The sequence below is a fragment of the Macaca nemestrina genome, chromosome 1 (genome assembly GCF_043159975.1).
Source record: "Macaca nemestrina isolate mMacNem1 chromosome 1, mMacNem.hap1, whole genome shotgun sequence".
Lineage (NCBI taxonomy): Eukaryota > Metazoa > Chordata > Mammalia > Primates > Cercopithecidae > Macaca > Macaca nemestrina.
In genome coordinates, this window is record NC_092125.1 from 189,467,367 (window position 1) to 189,480,477 (window position 13,111).

General features: G+C 49.3%; 1 protein-coding gene across 3 annotated transcripts; it reads right to left on the reverse strand.

Moving 5' to 3' along the window:
* Positions 1-153: 153 nt before the first annotated feature.
* Positions 154-7,442, reverse strand: LOC105494908 (DNA methyltransferase 1 associated protein 1). 3 transcript variants are annotated; one of them, XM_011763914.3, is made up of 11 exons: positions 7,309-7,442; positions 7,033-7,182; positions 6,412-6,503; positions 5,955-6,150; positions 2,349-2,507; positions 2,070-2,237; positions 1,584-1,769; positions 1,348-1,419; positions 951-1,023; positions 518-810; positions 154-268 (listed from the first exon to the last, which is right to left on the reverse strand). In XM_011763914.3, exons 2-11 carry the CDS (start codon positions 7,135-7,137, stop codon positions 209-211), a joined length of 1,404 nt encoding a protein of 467 aa, XP_011762216.1. In that variant the 5' UTR covers positions 7,138-7,182; positions 7,309-7,442; the 3' UTR covers positions 154-208. The 3 variants fall into 3 exon arrangements, with proteins under 3 accessions (XP_011762216.1, XP_011762217.1, XP_011762218.1); XM_011763915.3 differs by having other exon boundaries at positions 7,342-7,420; XM_011763916.3 differs by having other exon boundaries at positions 7,356-7,370.
* Positions 7,443-13,111: the final 5,669 nt, after the last annotated feature.

Sequence of the window (13,111 nt, forward strand, 5' to 3'; positions counted from 1 at the left end):
ACTCATAGTGGTTAGTGGTCAGAGAGCTGCAAAGGGCCTGAACACAGGCAAACCTACCTGCCACCCTGTGGAGTGGCTGTGACAATCCCCTCCTGGCCCACCCTTCCCACTAGGGGCATCAGAAGTGAAGGAAAGGAAAAGGAAGCAGCCTGGTCCAATTCAGCAGCTCTATTTACATAACAGCGTCGACCACACCCCGTGGGGTCTCTCATGGCTTCTTGGCTTTCTTCACAGAAGATGAGCTGGAGGCCGACTCCCGTCGCTTTCTCTGAGGACACACAGAAGGCATTGAGGTCAGTGACCCCCAAGGCCTGAGTCAGGCTTAGTGCATGTGTTTCACGTGCTCAGGGACAAGGACACCCACTGGTCAACCCACTCCTACCCCTCAGTCTCAGACCCACACAGAAGTGATGATCATCCCTGCTGCAGGTACTAGAGGGAGAGGAGCCCCTACACCCATGTGCATGCGCTCACTCACAGGGCCAAGGCATGCCTCCCAGCCTGTCCAGGCTCTTACCGAATTGGGTGTGAGGGGTGCGCCCACCACATCAATGATGGTGTCCTTGGGGTCAGGGCCAAGTCCTGGTTCAGTCACTGCTGGCTCAGCAGAGGCCGGGCCTGGGCCTGATGCTGGTGTGGCAGGGCCCCCCAGCACACCTGCCCGGGCCAGTGCCTCGTGACGGTGCCGCAGCATCTGCAGCTCATACTCGCAGTTGGCACAGGCCTGCTTGAGCTCGTACAGCAGCACCAGGTCGCTTCGCAGCTCATTGAACATGTGCACCAGCTCCTCCGTAGGTGTCGGGCTCAGCTCTGCAGGCAGGTGGCGGGCAGCACAGGGGCAGAGCCCAGGTGTGGTAGAGGGCCAGCCACGTGAACTCCCCTCCCCGTGCCCAGCCTTTATCCACAGCCTCGGGTGGGTACACCCTGTGGGGCCCAGTCCCCACACTCACCCACACCAAGCTCCAGCAGCATCTGTTCCAGGGCCTTGATCTTCTTCTGTCCCACAGAGCTGGGCAGCTTCATCTGCAATGAAAGCTGGCAAGCTGAGCCTCTCCCAGCCACAAGAGACTTAGGATGAAGGGGACAAAAGGCAGTGGGAAAGAGGTGTGGAAGAGACGGTAACACATGGAGGTTAACTATGGGCCAGAAAAGGAAATAGCCAGGAAGCTGAATATAGTGAAAGCTGTGACCTTAGCCTGGCCACATCACTGAGATCCTGGCAAGGCCACCTCTGTCTGCAGCAATCTCTCCTACCGCTCCATCCCCACCTGCCTTCAGCGTTTGGGCCACATGGAGCCCAGAGCAGAACCCAGGGCCCAAACATGCTAAAGGAGGTGACTCACGTACCCGTTGGCTCCGCAGCGTGACACCTGCAGACTTGAAGTCTGGAAACTTGATGCCTGCAGTCTCAGGAACAGCCTAGGGGAGAAGGCATTATGGAGATCAAGGTGTCACGGGGAGAGAGCCCAGGGTTAGTCCCAGCACCCTATCAGCACTGGGTGCTCTCAGAACCCTCCACTCGGGGTGGGGCCTTGTGCCAGGTGACCCTTCCACCCTGAGCTGGGCTGGCTGAGCCTCCGCACCGGCTTCTCAGCCTCCTTTTTCTGGGGTAGCTTCTTCTTGGGGGCCTTGCGTTCCGTGCGCCGCTGCTCTGCAGTGGTGTCTGCCGCTGTGATCAGCTTCTGCAGGTCCTGGCTGCGTTTCTCCCGCTCCTTCTTCCGGGCCTCGATCTTGCGCAGCTCCTGTAGCAGGTACTCCTCCTCTGCCACCTGGGAAAGTGAGGGATGCAAAGTGTGTGAGGGCACTTCTAGGAGTGAGGGTAGACACGGAGGTGATGGGGTGCTGGGGTGTCTGTGAGGGAATCTGAGAAGTAAGGGATCATGAGGGAGGTGAAGGGCTATGAAAAGCAGGGGGGATGGCCCATGAGAGGTAGGAATGGGCCTGGGGCAGTTAATAGGGTATCAGTGAGAGGCAGGGGGACCTGGAGTGGGAGTTGAGGGGTACGGAGGATGGAGGCAATGGGCAAGGAGTTTGGGGCATGGAGGACAGGTATGTGGCCTTGGGCTGACCTGCTCTGGGGTCCGGTTGTACAGACGCTCAAGCTGTTCCTTCCGCCGTCGTTCGTGCCCAGCATCAAATACTGGTATCTTAAGGTCTGTGCCTGGCACAGCCCGCACGTTAGCAAGCTTAGCACAGATGTGGTAGTACCGCTCCTTCAGGTCTTCCACAGAACGCTTCTGAGAAGCAAGACAGGGTAGAGGAATGAACATTCAGGGGCATGTGGAAGAGATGGCATAAAAGGGCCTGCTAGAGAAGCTGGGCACACATGCAAATGCACAGTGGCTCACCTTGAACTGCTGGTGGTCATACCGGTCATGGATAACAACAAAACGCAGGTCAAAGCGGCGGCTGAGGTCAAAGAGGTGGTCAGTTTCTGCCTTAGTCCAAGCATCATCGTGGAGATAAAGCTGGTACTCCTGCTCTGAGTACACAGGCACCTGCACAGTCTGCTGGCACAGAGGGACACAGTAGGGGCATGCCCACATCATATCATGTCTAGCAGGTTCCAGCCCCCAGTGACCACAGCTTCTCCTGTTTGTTGCCAGCCCCTGGGCCTGTGCCCCTGCAGCATGGAGTGAGGAAAGAACCTGTCTGCTTGACTAGAGGTCCTAGCAGGGTTTGGGACTGTAGCCTCCCCCTGATTCATTCCAGGAGCAACTGCACTGTGTCCAGCTCCAGAGCCTCAGTCATGGGACACACACTCCTGCCCCCATGGTTAAGGTGAGGGGCCCACATGTAAGTGCTTCTGTGGAGTCCAAAGGTCAACTCTGGAGTAGGACAGATGGCTAATTACCTGGAGAAAGGCCCAGCAGCCCCTAGTCCATATAACTCTTGTCTGAAGCACTACTGCCACCCAGTGGGGACAGTGGGACTTGCTGCTCCCCCAGAGTTTGCCAAGGTCAGGCATCTCTACAGAAGCTGGGCCTGAATCCTACTCCCAACATAGGCAGGCCTGCCAATGCCCCTTCCTCCCTTCTCCCATACCCCCAATCCTACAGACCTCCCCCAGAGACAAACAGCACTACCACCAGCTGGGTCTGTCAGAGACCCAAGGAAGGAGTCAATGCTAGACTAGATCAGGAAAGTCTCTCTTCTCAGTTAAAGACCACAACCAGCTCCAAAACTGGTCGCCTTTTGGACATCTCCTACTGGAGGTCCCCCATGTACCTCAAACTTACCTCAGTACTGAACTCTTGGCCCTCCCTCAAACATTATCTTCTCCAGTCCAGATTTCAGTCAATATCACCATCACCCAACCCAGCTGTTCTCAAGCCAGAAACCTGGGAGGCATCTTAATTCCTATCTTTCCTCTTGACTCCCGACTCCCCTTGACCAAATCTGTGGCTTTTACCTCCAAAATTTCTGTCTCTGTTGCCACTTCCCAGTCCAGCCTACCCGCTGTCACTTGGCTGGATCAGAGAAATAGCCTCCCTGCTGATCTCTGCCCTCATTCAATCCTCCTCCAATCAATTCTCCATCTGCAGCTAAGGTGATCTCTTTGAACAGTGCTACTTAAAGGATAGTCTGCAAACCAAGTGCTGTTTACACTTACCCCGGTCTATGATGAGAATGGAAACTGAAAGTAGACACTAAAAAACTTACATAACAATTTTACAGTAATTATATGCTGTTGAATCTAATATGAGGAAACATGGCCTTGTATTTTGCCTTTATAATTTTATTATCTTTATCAGTCTCTGATGGATTGGAAGTAAAAATAGAAAAATGTCCTTCACCACAGATGATTTGAGACACACTGTCCTAGTGTTTCAGAATATATATCTTATCATTACCCCCAACTATCCCTTATTAAAATCCTCAGAGGCTCTCCATCTAAGATAAAGCATCTTCTAGATAATTCACAAACTCCTCAAGCGCAAGGGTGTCCAGTTCATCTCCCACCTTTAGGACTCAGCACACTGTACGTATCAGTGTCTACCAAATCAATTAATGAACACGCAAATAAATGACCTGGCCTCCTCCCGCAGCCACTGCCCCTCATGAACCCTAAATTGCAGCCAAATGACTAGCAGTTTCTAGAACATAGCAGACTTCCCCCTTGACCTTTGCTCTTGCCTGAAATGCCTTCCACTTCCACATTCCTTCTACCTAGATAACTTTCTCAACCTTTCGAGCTCTCAGGCATCATCTCCTCTGGGAAGTCTCTCTGGTTTGCCAGGTTTGGTTACGTATTTCTCCTATGCATTTTAATTCAATTTAACTAAAAAACAAACCAACAACTCAGGACCAGCTACGGTGGCTCACACCTGTAATCCCCACACTTCGGGAGGCTGAGGTGGGCAGATCGCTTGAGCCCAAGAGTTTGAGACCAGCCTGGGAAACACGGTGAAACCTGGTCTCTAAAAAAACCACAAAAATTAGCCAGGCATTTTGGTACATGCCAGTGGTCCCAGCTACTCGGGAGGCTGAGGTGGGAGGATCGCTTGAGCCCTGGAGGTGGAGGATGCAATGAGCTGAGATCACACCACTGTACTCCAGCCTGGCCGACAAAAAGAGACCTTGTCTCAAAGAAGAAGAAGGGAAAAAAAAAAACCCTCAGGAACCGTGCAGCCAGTCCTCTCAAGTAGCTCATAGTCAAGTGAGGAAGACATTTTTTCATTCATTCAACAAATATTTACCATGGGCCTGCAATACCTATGCTGGAGACACAGTGCTGCATATGACAGGCAGGGGTCTTAGCCTCTCAGAGCTCATACTGCAGCTGAAAAAATAATTTTGGTACCATGTGGGAAGTTTGATACATAGGATATAACAAGTGACACTCCAGCCTGGGGACAAAGATTGGTTAGAGAAGATGTAAATGAGGCTTTCAGGCTCTAAGTCTAGGCTATTCCAGGCTGCAGCAGCTGTGAGGCCACACTGTACAATGACTTAAGTAATGGACTAGGAAACCTAGCCCAATCTAGCTCTGCCTCTCACTGGCTGGGTGAGTCTGGGAAGGTCCTGCTCTGCTGAGCTACAGTAATCTAGACCAGAGATAACTCAGCTTGGACTAGGGGGCTGGCATAGGGGATGAAGAATATAGTCAGAGATGTGATTTATTATGGAAAAAGAATCAACAGGACTCAATAAATAGATGTGTCACTGGCATCTAGCTCAAATACTGTGCGCATTCTGAGAGGCCCTCCCTGACCATCCTAAGGTAGGACCCCCGCCACACATCTACAACTTCACTCTTTATCTCACTTCATACCCATTCAAATCCTGGTTCATGTTATTGATGGCTCTTATTTGAAAGACTTCAATCCATTTCCTTACATGTTTGTTTTCCCTATCTTCTTTGTCCTGCTGTTGATTTAAATATTGTGAGCACTAAGCGTGAAGACTAAGTCAAGGACGATCCCCCAAGTTTCTGGTTTGGGCAACTGGGTGGAAGATGGTGCCATTCACTAAGATGGGGAACAGATTTGGGACTGACAGAGGGAACATGATGAGTTCTATTCAGGGTACCTACCTGATGTAAGGTACCTGTGGGGCATTCAGAAAGAGACAGTAAATGACTGGATGCGAAGGAACCACTGCTCTGGATTGGTGACGTGTAGAGAGGGTAACTGAAGCCACAGGGTTCATACTAAGAAAGTATAGAGCAGGAAGAGTGGAGTACCTAGGATATAGCTCTGAGGAACAGCAACATTTGAAAGACCAAGAAAAGCCATGAAAAACCAGAGCAGGTCTGGGAAAGAACAGGATCCCTTGGGCAGAAAACACCCATGGAGTCCTACTCTGCATGCATTTGCCATGAGGACTGGGTGGGTAATCACAGTTGGGCATGAGCAGGCCCCCGAAGCCAACCCTAGGAGACTGGAGAGCTTGCACAAATGGCTCAAAGTGGGAGGGCAATCTTGGCCTGTGTCCGAATGAAGGTAGCTCACCTTATTGAACCTAGCAAAGGGATAGTCCTTGCCCTCCTCCGCTGCACGTCGCCAGTGGAAGAACATTGCTCCGTCCTTGCGGGCTGGGTTGGTGAATGGCATCCACTTCCAAGGCCGCACCTTCTTGGAGCCCAACTTGGCCTTCACTGTACGGTATCCTTGACCAGTGTCACTGGGTAGCAGTGGGGGTGCATCCCTGGCAGTGAGGTTTAGGGAGATGGCAGGTTAGAATCAGAAGGTGTGTTAAAGAGATTTTTGTCCCAGGGAGCTGATCTACCCTGCCCTATAGCAAGAAAGTCATGACCTGGAGCAAGAGATTTCTGGTCCTCCTGCATCCTGCTAAGCAAGCAGGAGCCCTGGCTGGGAAGGAGAGAATTGGAAGAGAAAACTAGGAGTTAGGGGCATGGCAGGTGAATCAGGGGCCAAAACCTGGGGGACTTGGGATTCCAATACTTGCTTCTTGTCAGAGTAGAGCAAGGCATAGACTTCCCGGTGCATGCCCTCCGGCCTCTTGAAAGTCAATGTCTCAGAGGACTTCTTGGATTTTTTCTGAGGAAGGAAACCACAGAAAGGAACCACAGCCTAGACTGCCTTTCCTGACAATTCTTTAGTCCAGCTCAATCCCTGAAAAAACCAGCACCTACAGGGTCAATGACAGGCAAACTGACACACTGTAAAGGCACAGAAACCCCACTCCCAGGGACACCACCCTACCCCGAAATCAGAGCAGTCGCCTGCCCATTCCACCAACTCTCAGACTGTTACAATGTCTTGATTTCTCCCCAACAATATCTTGCAGCAAAAATCACACTTGCCTGGTCCTCTCGTCTCTCAGAGGTGTCATACCCTCTTGGTCCCACCGTCTCCCACGATGTCCCACCGTCTCCCACGATGTCCCACCTCCTCCCTCCCATCAAGGATGACATACATTCTGTGTCCTGTTATGTCACCCCTTTTATCGCCCAACTCACTATAAGTGTAGCACCCATCCCTTGCCCCATCTCTCTTCTGTTGTCACTCCTCCCCATCTTCACTCCCCTACTCTCCCCTAGCCAATGCTTTCTGGTGCCCCTGTTACCTTGTCTGGGTTGATAATGTCCTTCTTGCTGATGGTCCCAGAGGCTGCATCCCCTTCTGGACCCCCGAGTTCTAGAATGTCCCGTACATCCGCGCCCGTAGCCATCGCGCCTGAGAGAGGGGGGAGCCACCGGAGGTCAAGGGTCACTGCCTGAGGGAGGACCAGGCTCAGGTCAGGGGGCGGGGCCAATCCAGAGCCAAGCGGAGGCGAGGTGAAGAGGGGGGCCAAGAGGACGAGGGTGGTCCAGGTCAGGTCAGGGTTCTGCCTGTGTCCCACCGCTTGGATGTTCCTAACGGCCCCTTCAGCCACCTGGGCCCTCGAACCTCCGCACCCGTGTCCAGCGGCTGCAGCCCCCACTACCACTCCCCCGTCCCCGCAAAGCCGCGGCAGAAACTTCCGGCGGTGCTCATTCGAAACGCGGTCGACAGAAACGCTTCCGGTCGGTGTTGTAGGAAACGGAGCCGACTGGCAACCGAGGGCGAAAGCTACTGGCCGTGCTGAGCTTGCCACCGTTTGGTTCTCCCGTGAGCCCGTTCTCATTGGTGCACTGCCTTCTTTCTGGCATTTTCCGTCTACGATGCTCCGTTGCGTCTCAGGCAATGAAAAGAGATACCAGAACTTTGTGACTTTGGGAAGTAACTTAATTTCTCTGGGCCTTTTTCTTCATTTGCAGAATGGAAATTGTATTGGCACCTGTGTGAATGAAAAACCAAGAATTCGTGTAAAACATTAGCACAGTGCCTGGGACATTTACTATTTTTTTATTAAATGAGTTAATGATTTGAATTGACCCCCTTCATTTAGTGCTATGTACTCCGCACTGTGCTAAGCTTGGAGGTGAAGAGATGAAGGAGGTGAACTTCAAACTGTGATAAGCTTAAGGGTGAAGAAATAAAGGCAGAGCTTCCTAGGGCGGCTGCCAAAATGGAGTAAGGTGTGGGCCCTCATTTGAACCTCCTCTGATGGAAATATCTGTGGGTTGTGGTCTCGTGGGGCTTTCCTGGAGGCCAGCTTCTTGGAAATTCACTAGTACAGGAGCTAGCTGCACTCTTTGGGTTACAAAGAAGCCCAAAACACAGCCTCAAGCAGGAAGCAGCTTAGAAGTATCCTTCAAGGGAATAAACCTGGGGATCTTCCTGGAAAGAGAGAGACAGACAGGAGGTCCTGAGGAAGGGCAGAAGGGACAAGGAAAGCAGCTCCCAGCTTCAGCAGTCTGCAAACCAGCCTCTCAATTTGAAGGACACATAGCCTGGGGGATAGGGTGGGGCTTGTTAAGGCATTAAGAAGGCCAGACCCCAAGTCAAGACCTGCCAAAGATCCCAGCAGGGACTAGAGGAGCAGACAGTTTGCACAAGTTAGCTCTAAGTGTTGTAGCCTGTTCTGGCCTGGAGAAGACAAGGGGATGCAACAACTGTAGCCGCAAGCCTGACTAGGCCCCAAAACTTTGGAGAACCAGGCCTGGAGGTACATACCTGTACCTGGGCTTCATTCCCGGATGGATCCACTGAGCTCCAGTTTCCAGAGAAGGCCACAGTCTTACAGCAGAAATTGTCCACAGGGTAAGGAAATGGTCCTTAGAGCCGGAAGGGGACAGAGCAATTGGCTGCCTGAAACACTTGACCCTAGTTGTAGTTAATTGTGTAATTATTTGTTTAATATATATCTCTAATAGACTCATTTCTGTGAAGACAGGGATCACAGTACATAAATGAATGTATGTGCCAGGCACTGTTCTAGACTCTGGGCATGCAGTGGGTGAACGAGATACAAATAGCTACTGGTGGAGCTTATATTTAGTGGAGACGGAGAAACCCTAAGCAAATAGACAATAAAATTGATAATATAAGTTTTGATGGCAACAAGAGCTAGGAAGGAGATGAAATAGAGCGATGGGATGGAGAACTGCTTTCCATAGTCTGGTCAGGGAAAGTTAGTGGTCTCTCTCTTTTTATAAATGTGCATATGCATAGAAAAAATTCTGGAAAGGACTAAACCAAAATGATTCTGTCAGTTATTTTTATCTGGCAATTTATATTTTCTATACTTTCTATAATGAATGTGTACCTCTTCTATAATAAAAGGAAGGAACGAAGGGAAGGAGGAAAGGAAGAAGGAAAGACAAGCAGACTGTGCGCTGTGGAAGGTGGACCAGGCCAGAGTTTAGGAGACTAGAGGGCAGTTTTTTTTGTTTTGTTTTGTTTTGTTTTTTTGGCTATTTTTCTGTCATTTGCTGAGGGGAGTTAAAGTCTCCAACTATGATCGTGGAATTGTCCCTCCCTTCTTTCCTTCCTTCCTTCCTCCCTCCCTCCCTCCCTCCTTCCTTTCTTCCTTCCTTCTCTCTTTTTTTTCTGAGACAGGGTCTCTGTCGCCCAGGTTGGAGTGCAGTGGCGTGATCTTGGCTCATTGCATTCTCCAACTCCCTGGGCTTAGGTGATCCTCCCGCCTCAGCCTCTCAAGTAGCTGGGACTGCAGGCATGCACCACCACACACAGCTTTAGATATTGGGTTCACTGTGTTGCCCAGGCTGGTCTCGAACTCCTGGGCTCAAACGATCCGCCCACTTCAGCCTCCCAAAGTGCTGGGATTACAGGCAGGAGCCACCATGCCCGGCTTGTCTATTTCTTTAATTCTATTGTTGCTCCGTATATTTTGAAACTCTGTTATTGGGCACATGCACATTTATAATTGTTATTATCTTCCTGGTGAACTGACCTCTTTATGAAATATTCATCTTTATCTCTGGCTTTGTCTTGAAGTGTACTTTATCAATAACTACTCTAGCCTTTGTAAACTTATTGTTTGCATGGTATGTCGTCTTCTTCCATTTTCTTTCAACTTATATGTTACATTTAAAGTACAGATATTTGAGTTTTGCTTTAAAAAGAAACAAACAAACAAAAAAACAATTTGCACAATCTCTGCCTCTTGAGCCCACAGTGTTGGTTGAGGAATGGATGGCAAAGGAGGAAATGCTTGGGCTGGGTCTCATTTGTATCCTTTCTACTTGATGATGGAGTGCTGTTTACAGATTTCCTAGTGGATCAAAATAGTTTTCAGGCAATCTGGGCACGGTAGCTCACGCCTGTAATCCCAGCACTTTGGGAGGCTGAGGTGGGCGGATCATTTGAGGTCAGGAGTTCGAGACCAGCCTGACCAACATGGTGAAACCCTGTCTCTACTAAAAATACAAAAAAACACAACAACAACAAAAAACATCTGGGTGTGGTGGTGAGCACCTGTAATCCCAGCTACTCAGGAGGCTGAGGCAGGAGAATCGCTTGAAATCGGGAGGCGGAGGTTGCAGTGAGCCGAGATTGTGCCATTGCACTCCAGCCTGGGCAACAGGCTCAAAAAAAAAAAATTGTTTGCAGGCTGTGAGGTCAGTTCAGTTTGCAAGGCAGCCTAGTTGTCCCATGGGCAAGCATTCAGTGTCTGTCAGGGCCCAGGAGCGAGTCGAAGCTCTTTCTCAAAGGAAGATCAGTTATTTTCCAGAGGGCATGGCTTTCTTCACAAATCTCAGAGGCTTCTGCAGTGTTCCTCCTGGGTTTGCAATAGACTCTTATCAGCATGGTGATCTAAGCATGATTGGATCTGGTGGGTCATGCAGGCCAGGGGGCATATTGACTTACCTTGCAGCCTAGACCAATTCAAGAATTTCCCTTACTCAGATTTCCTCTGAATGCTGACAGCCTTTCAGGTTACTGAGTAAATGGATGAGTGCACGACACTTAAAGATGATGTATGTTGCCCCCAAATTCCGAGAAAGCCACCAAGTACCATATTTCAACTCATCTCAGATGCCATCGGCTGGGCGCAGTGGCTCACGCCTGTAATCCCAGCACTTTGGGAGGCTGAGGTGGGCGGTTCACGAGGTCAGGAGATTGAGACCATCGTGGCTAACACAGTGAAACCCCGTCTCTACTAAAAATACAAAAAAATTAGTCGGGCGTAGTGGCGGGCGCCTGTAGTCCCAGCTACTTGGGAGGCTGAGGCAGGAGAATGGCGTGAACCCGGGAGGTGGAGCTTGCAGTGAGCCGAGATCGCGCCACTGCACTCTAGCCTGGGCGGTAGAGCAAGACTCCGTCTTAAAAAAAAAAAAATGCCATGAACTGTAAGGCACATCTTCATTTATGTTCCACTATGAAAGAACGTTTTTAAAAACACCATCAGGTCAGGCATGGTGGCTCATGCCTATAATCCCAACACCCTAGAAGGCTGAGGCAGGAAGATCACTTAAGGCCAAGAGTTTGAGACCAGCTGGGCAACACAGTGAGACCCCATCTCTACAAAAAAATAAAAATAAAAAAATTAGCCAGGCTCAGTGGTGTGCACCTGTGGCCCCAGCTACATGGGAGGCTGAGGCAGGGAGATCTCTTGAGCCCAGGATGTCAAGGCTGCAGTGAGCCATGTTCATGTCACTGCACTCCAGCCTGGGTGACTGAGTGAGACCCTGTCTCAAAAAAAAAAAAAAAAGAAAAACGAAAAAGAAAAGAGAGAAAAAAAACCCACCATCAATTAAGCCATGATTACCATTAATTATAAGCATGCATTACCATTTCAGAGATGTTAAAATGGGGGACAGGGTATGACAACAACCTTGCGACTGGACTAAATGCCACTGAATTGTTCATCTTAATTTTACGTTAGGTAGATTTCATGTCAATAAATTATTTTTTAATGTGAAAAAATATGCATCTTAGAAACTATAACATATAGTATTATTCCTCTTTGTATGTTTGCAGGGTATAAGGTGAAGCAACTTGTTCTAAGGGAACATTGTGACATATCCTAGAACACTGGACCTCCAGAAATATCACTGAGATGTGTTTTCATGGGATTTGTAGTTTGTTCTTCAGTGTACCTGGGGGATTGTCTCCAGGACCCCTGTGTATACACAAATCCATGCATACTCAAGTCCTGCAGTTGGGCCTGCAGAACCCGTGCAGGCCGGGCACGGTGGCTCATGCCTGTAATCCCAGCACTTTGGGGGCCAAGGCGGGCGGATCACGAGGTCAAGGGATCGAGACCATCCTGGCCAACATGGTGAAACCCCATCTCTACTAAAAATTTAAAAATTTTTAAATTTTTTTGGTTACATGTACCTGTAGTCCCAGCTACTTGGGAGGCTGAGGCAGGAGAATTGCTTGAACCCGGGAAGCAGAGGTAGCAGTGAGCCGAGATCACGCCACTGCACTCTAGCGTGGCAATAGAGTGAGACTCCATCTCAAAAAAACAAACAAAAAACAAAAGAACCCATGCATAAGTAGACACCTGCAGTTCAAACCCGTGTATTCAAGGGTCCACCGTACTTTATTTCAGTGAATCTAAGTTGCTTTGACCCTAGTGCATTCTTGATTTGCCAGAAGGTGTCGGAACTATCACTTGTATTTCCTCCTGCTGACAGTGATTTTAAGAAGTCATGCATTAGCCACATCAGGGGAAGAGGAGCCATTTCTGCTGGCAGGAGAGAGGCTCAAGAGGGTAGAATCTGGGATGGCCTGAGTTATCTAAATGCCTTCTTTTCTGATCAGTACCCCAGCATTCACGAGAGACCTGGCAGTGTGTGAATTTCACTCATATTGTGCTCCAGCAATTATCAGTATCACATTTCGAATTTCAGTTCCAGCTATAATCAGCTCCACGACTGCAAGAGATAAATTATTTTTATCATACACATAGAAAAATCAATGATTTGAGACTTATCTTGAGCCAAATTTTAGGGTATTGAGCCTATCAGTCTTTTTTTTTTAGTCTGACCAGAATAGTTAACAGAAACCCCTCTTCACTGCACAGTTCACAAATTCCCTCTGCCCCCGCCTCCCATCAAATTCTGTGAGAAAAATTACTTGGTTCCCCAAAGTTTTGCCTTCAAGGAATCTATCACTCAGGGTAATAATCAATTGAAGGTGGTAATCTATTCTCTGCAAGCCAAATGCTATCTTTAAGTTTAGCTAGATTTTTACTGCCCAAACCTAAATACCAAATTCATCCCTTTCTGATACCAATTCCTGTGTCAGCTACAAGTCATAGTTCTTAGTTATATTTTCCAGGAAGTACAAGCAGCCAAAATTGTTCCAAA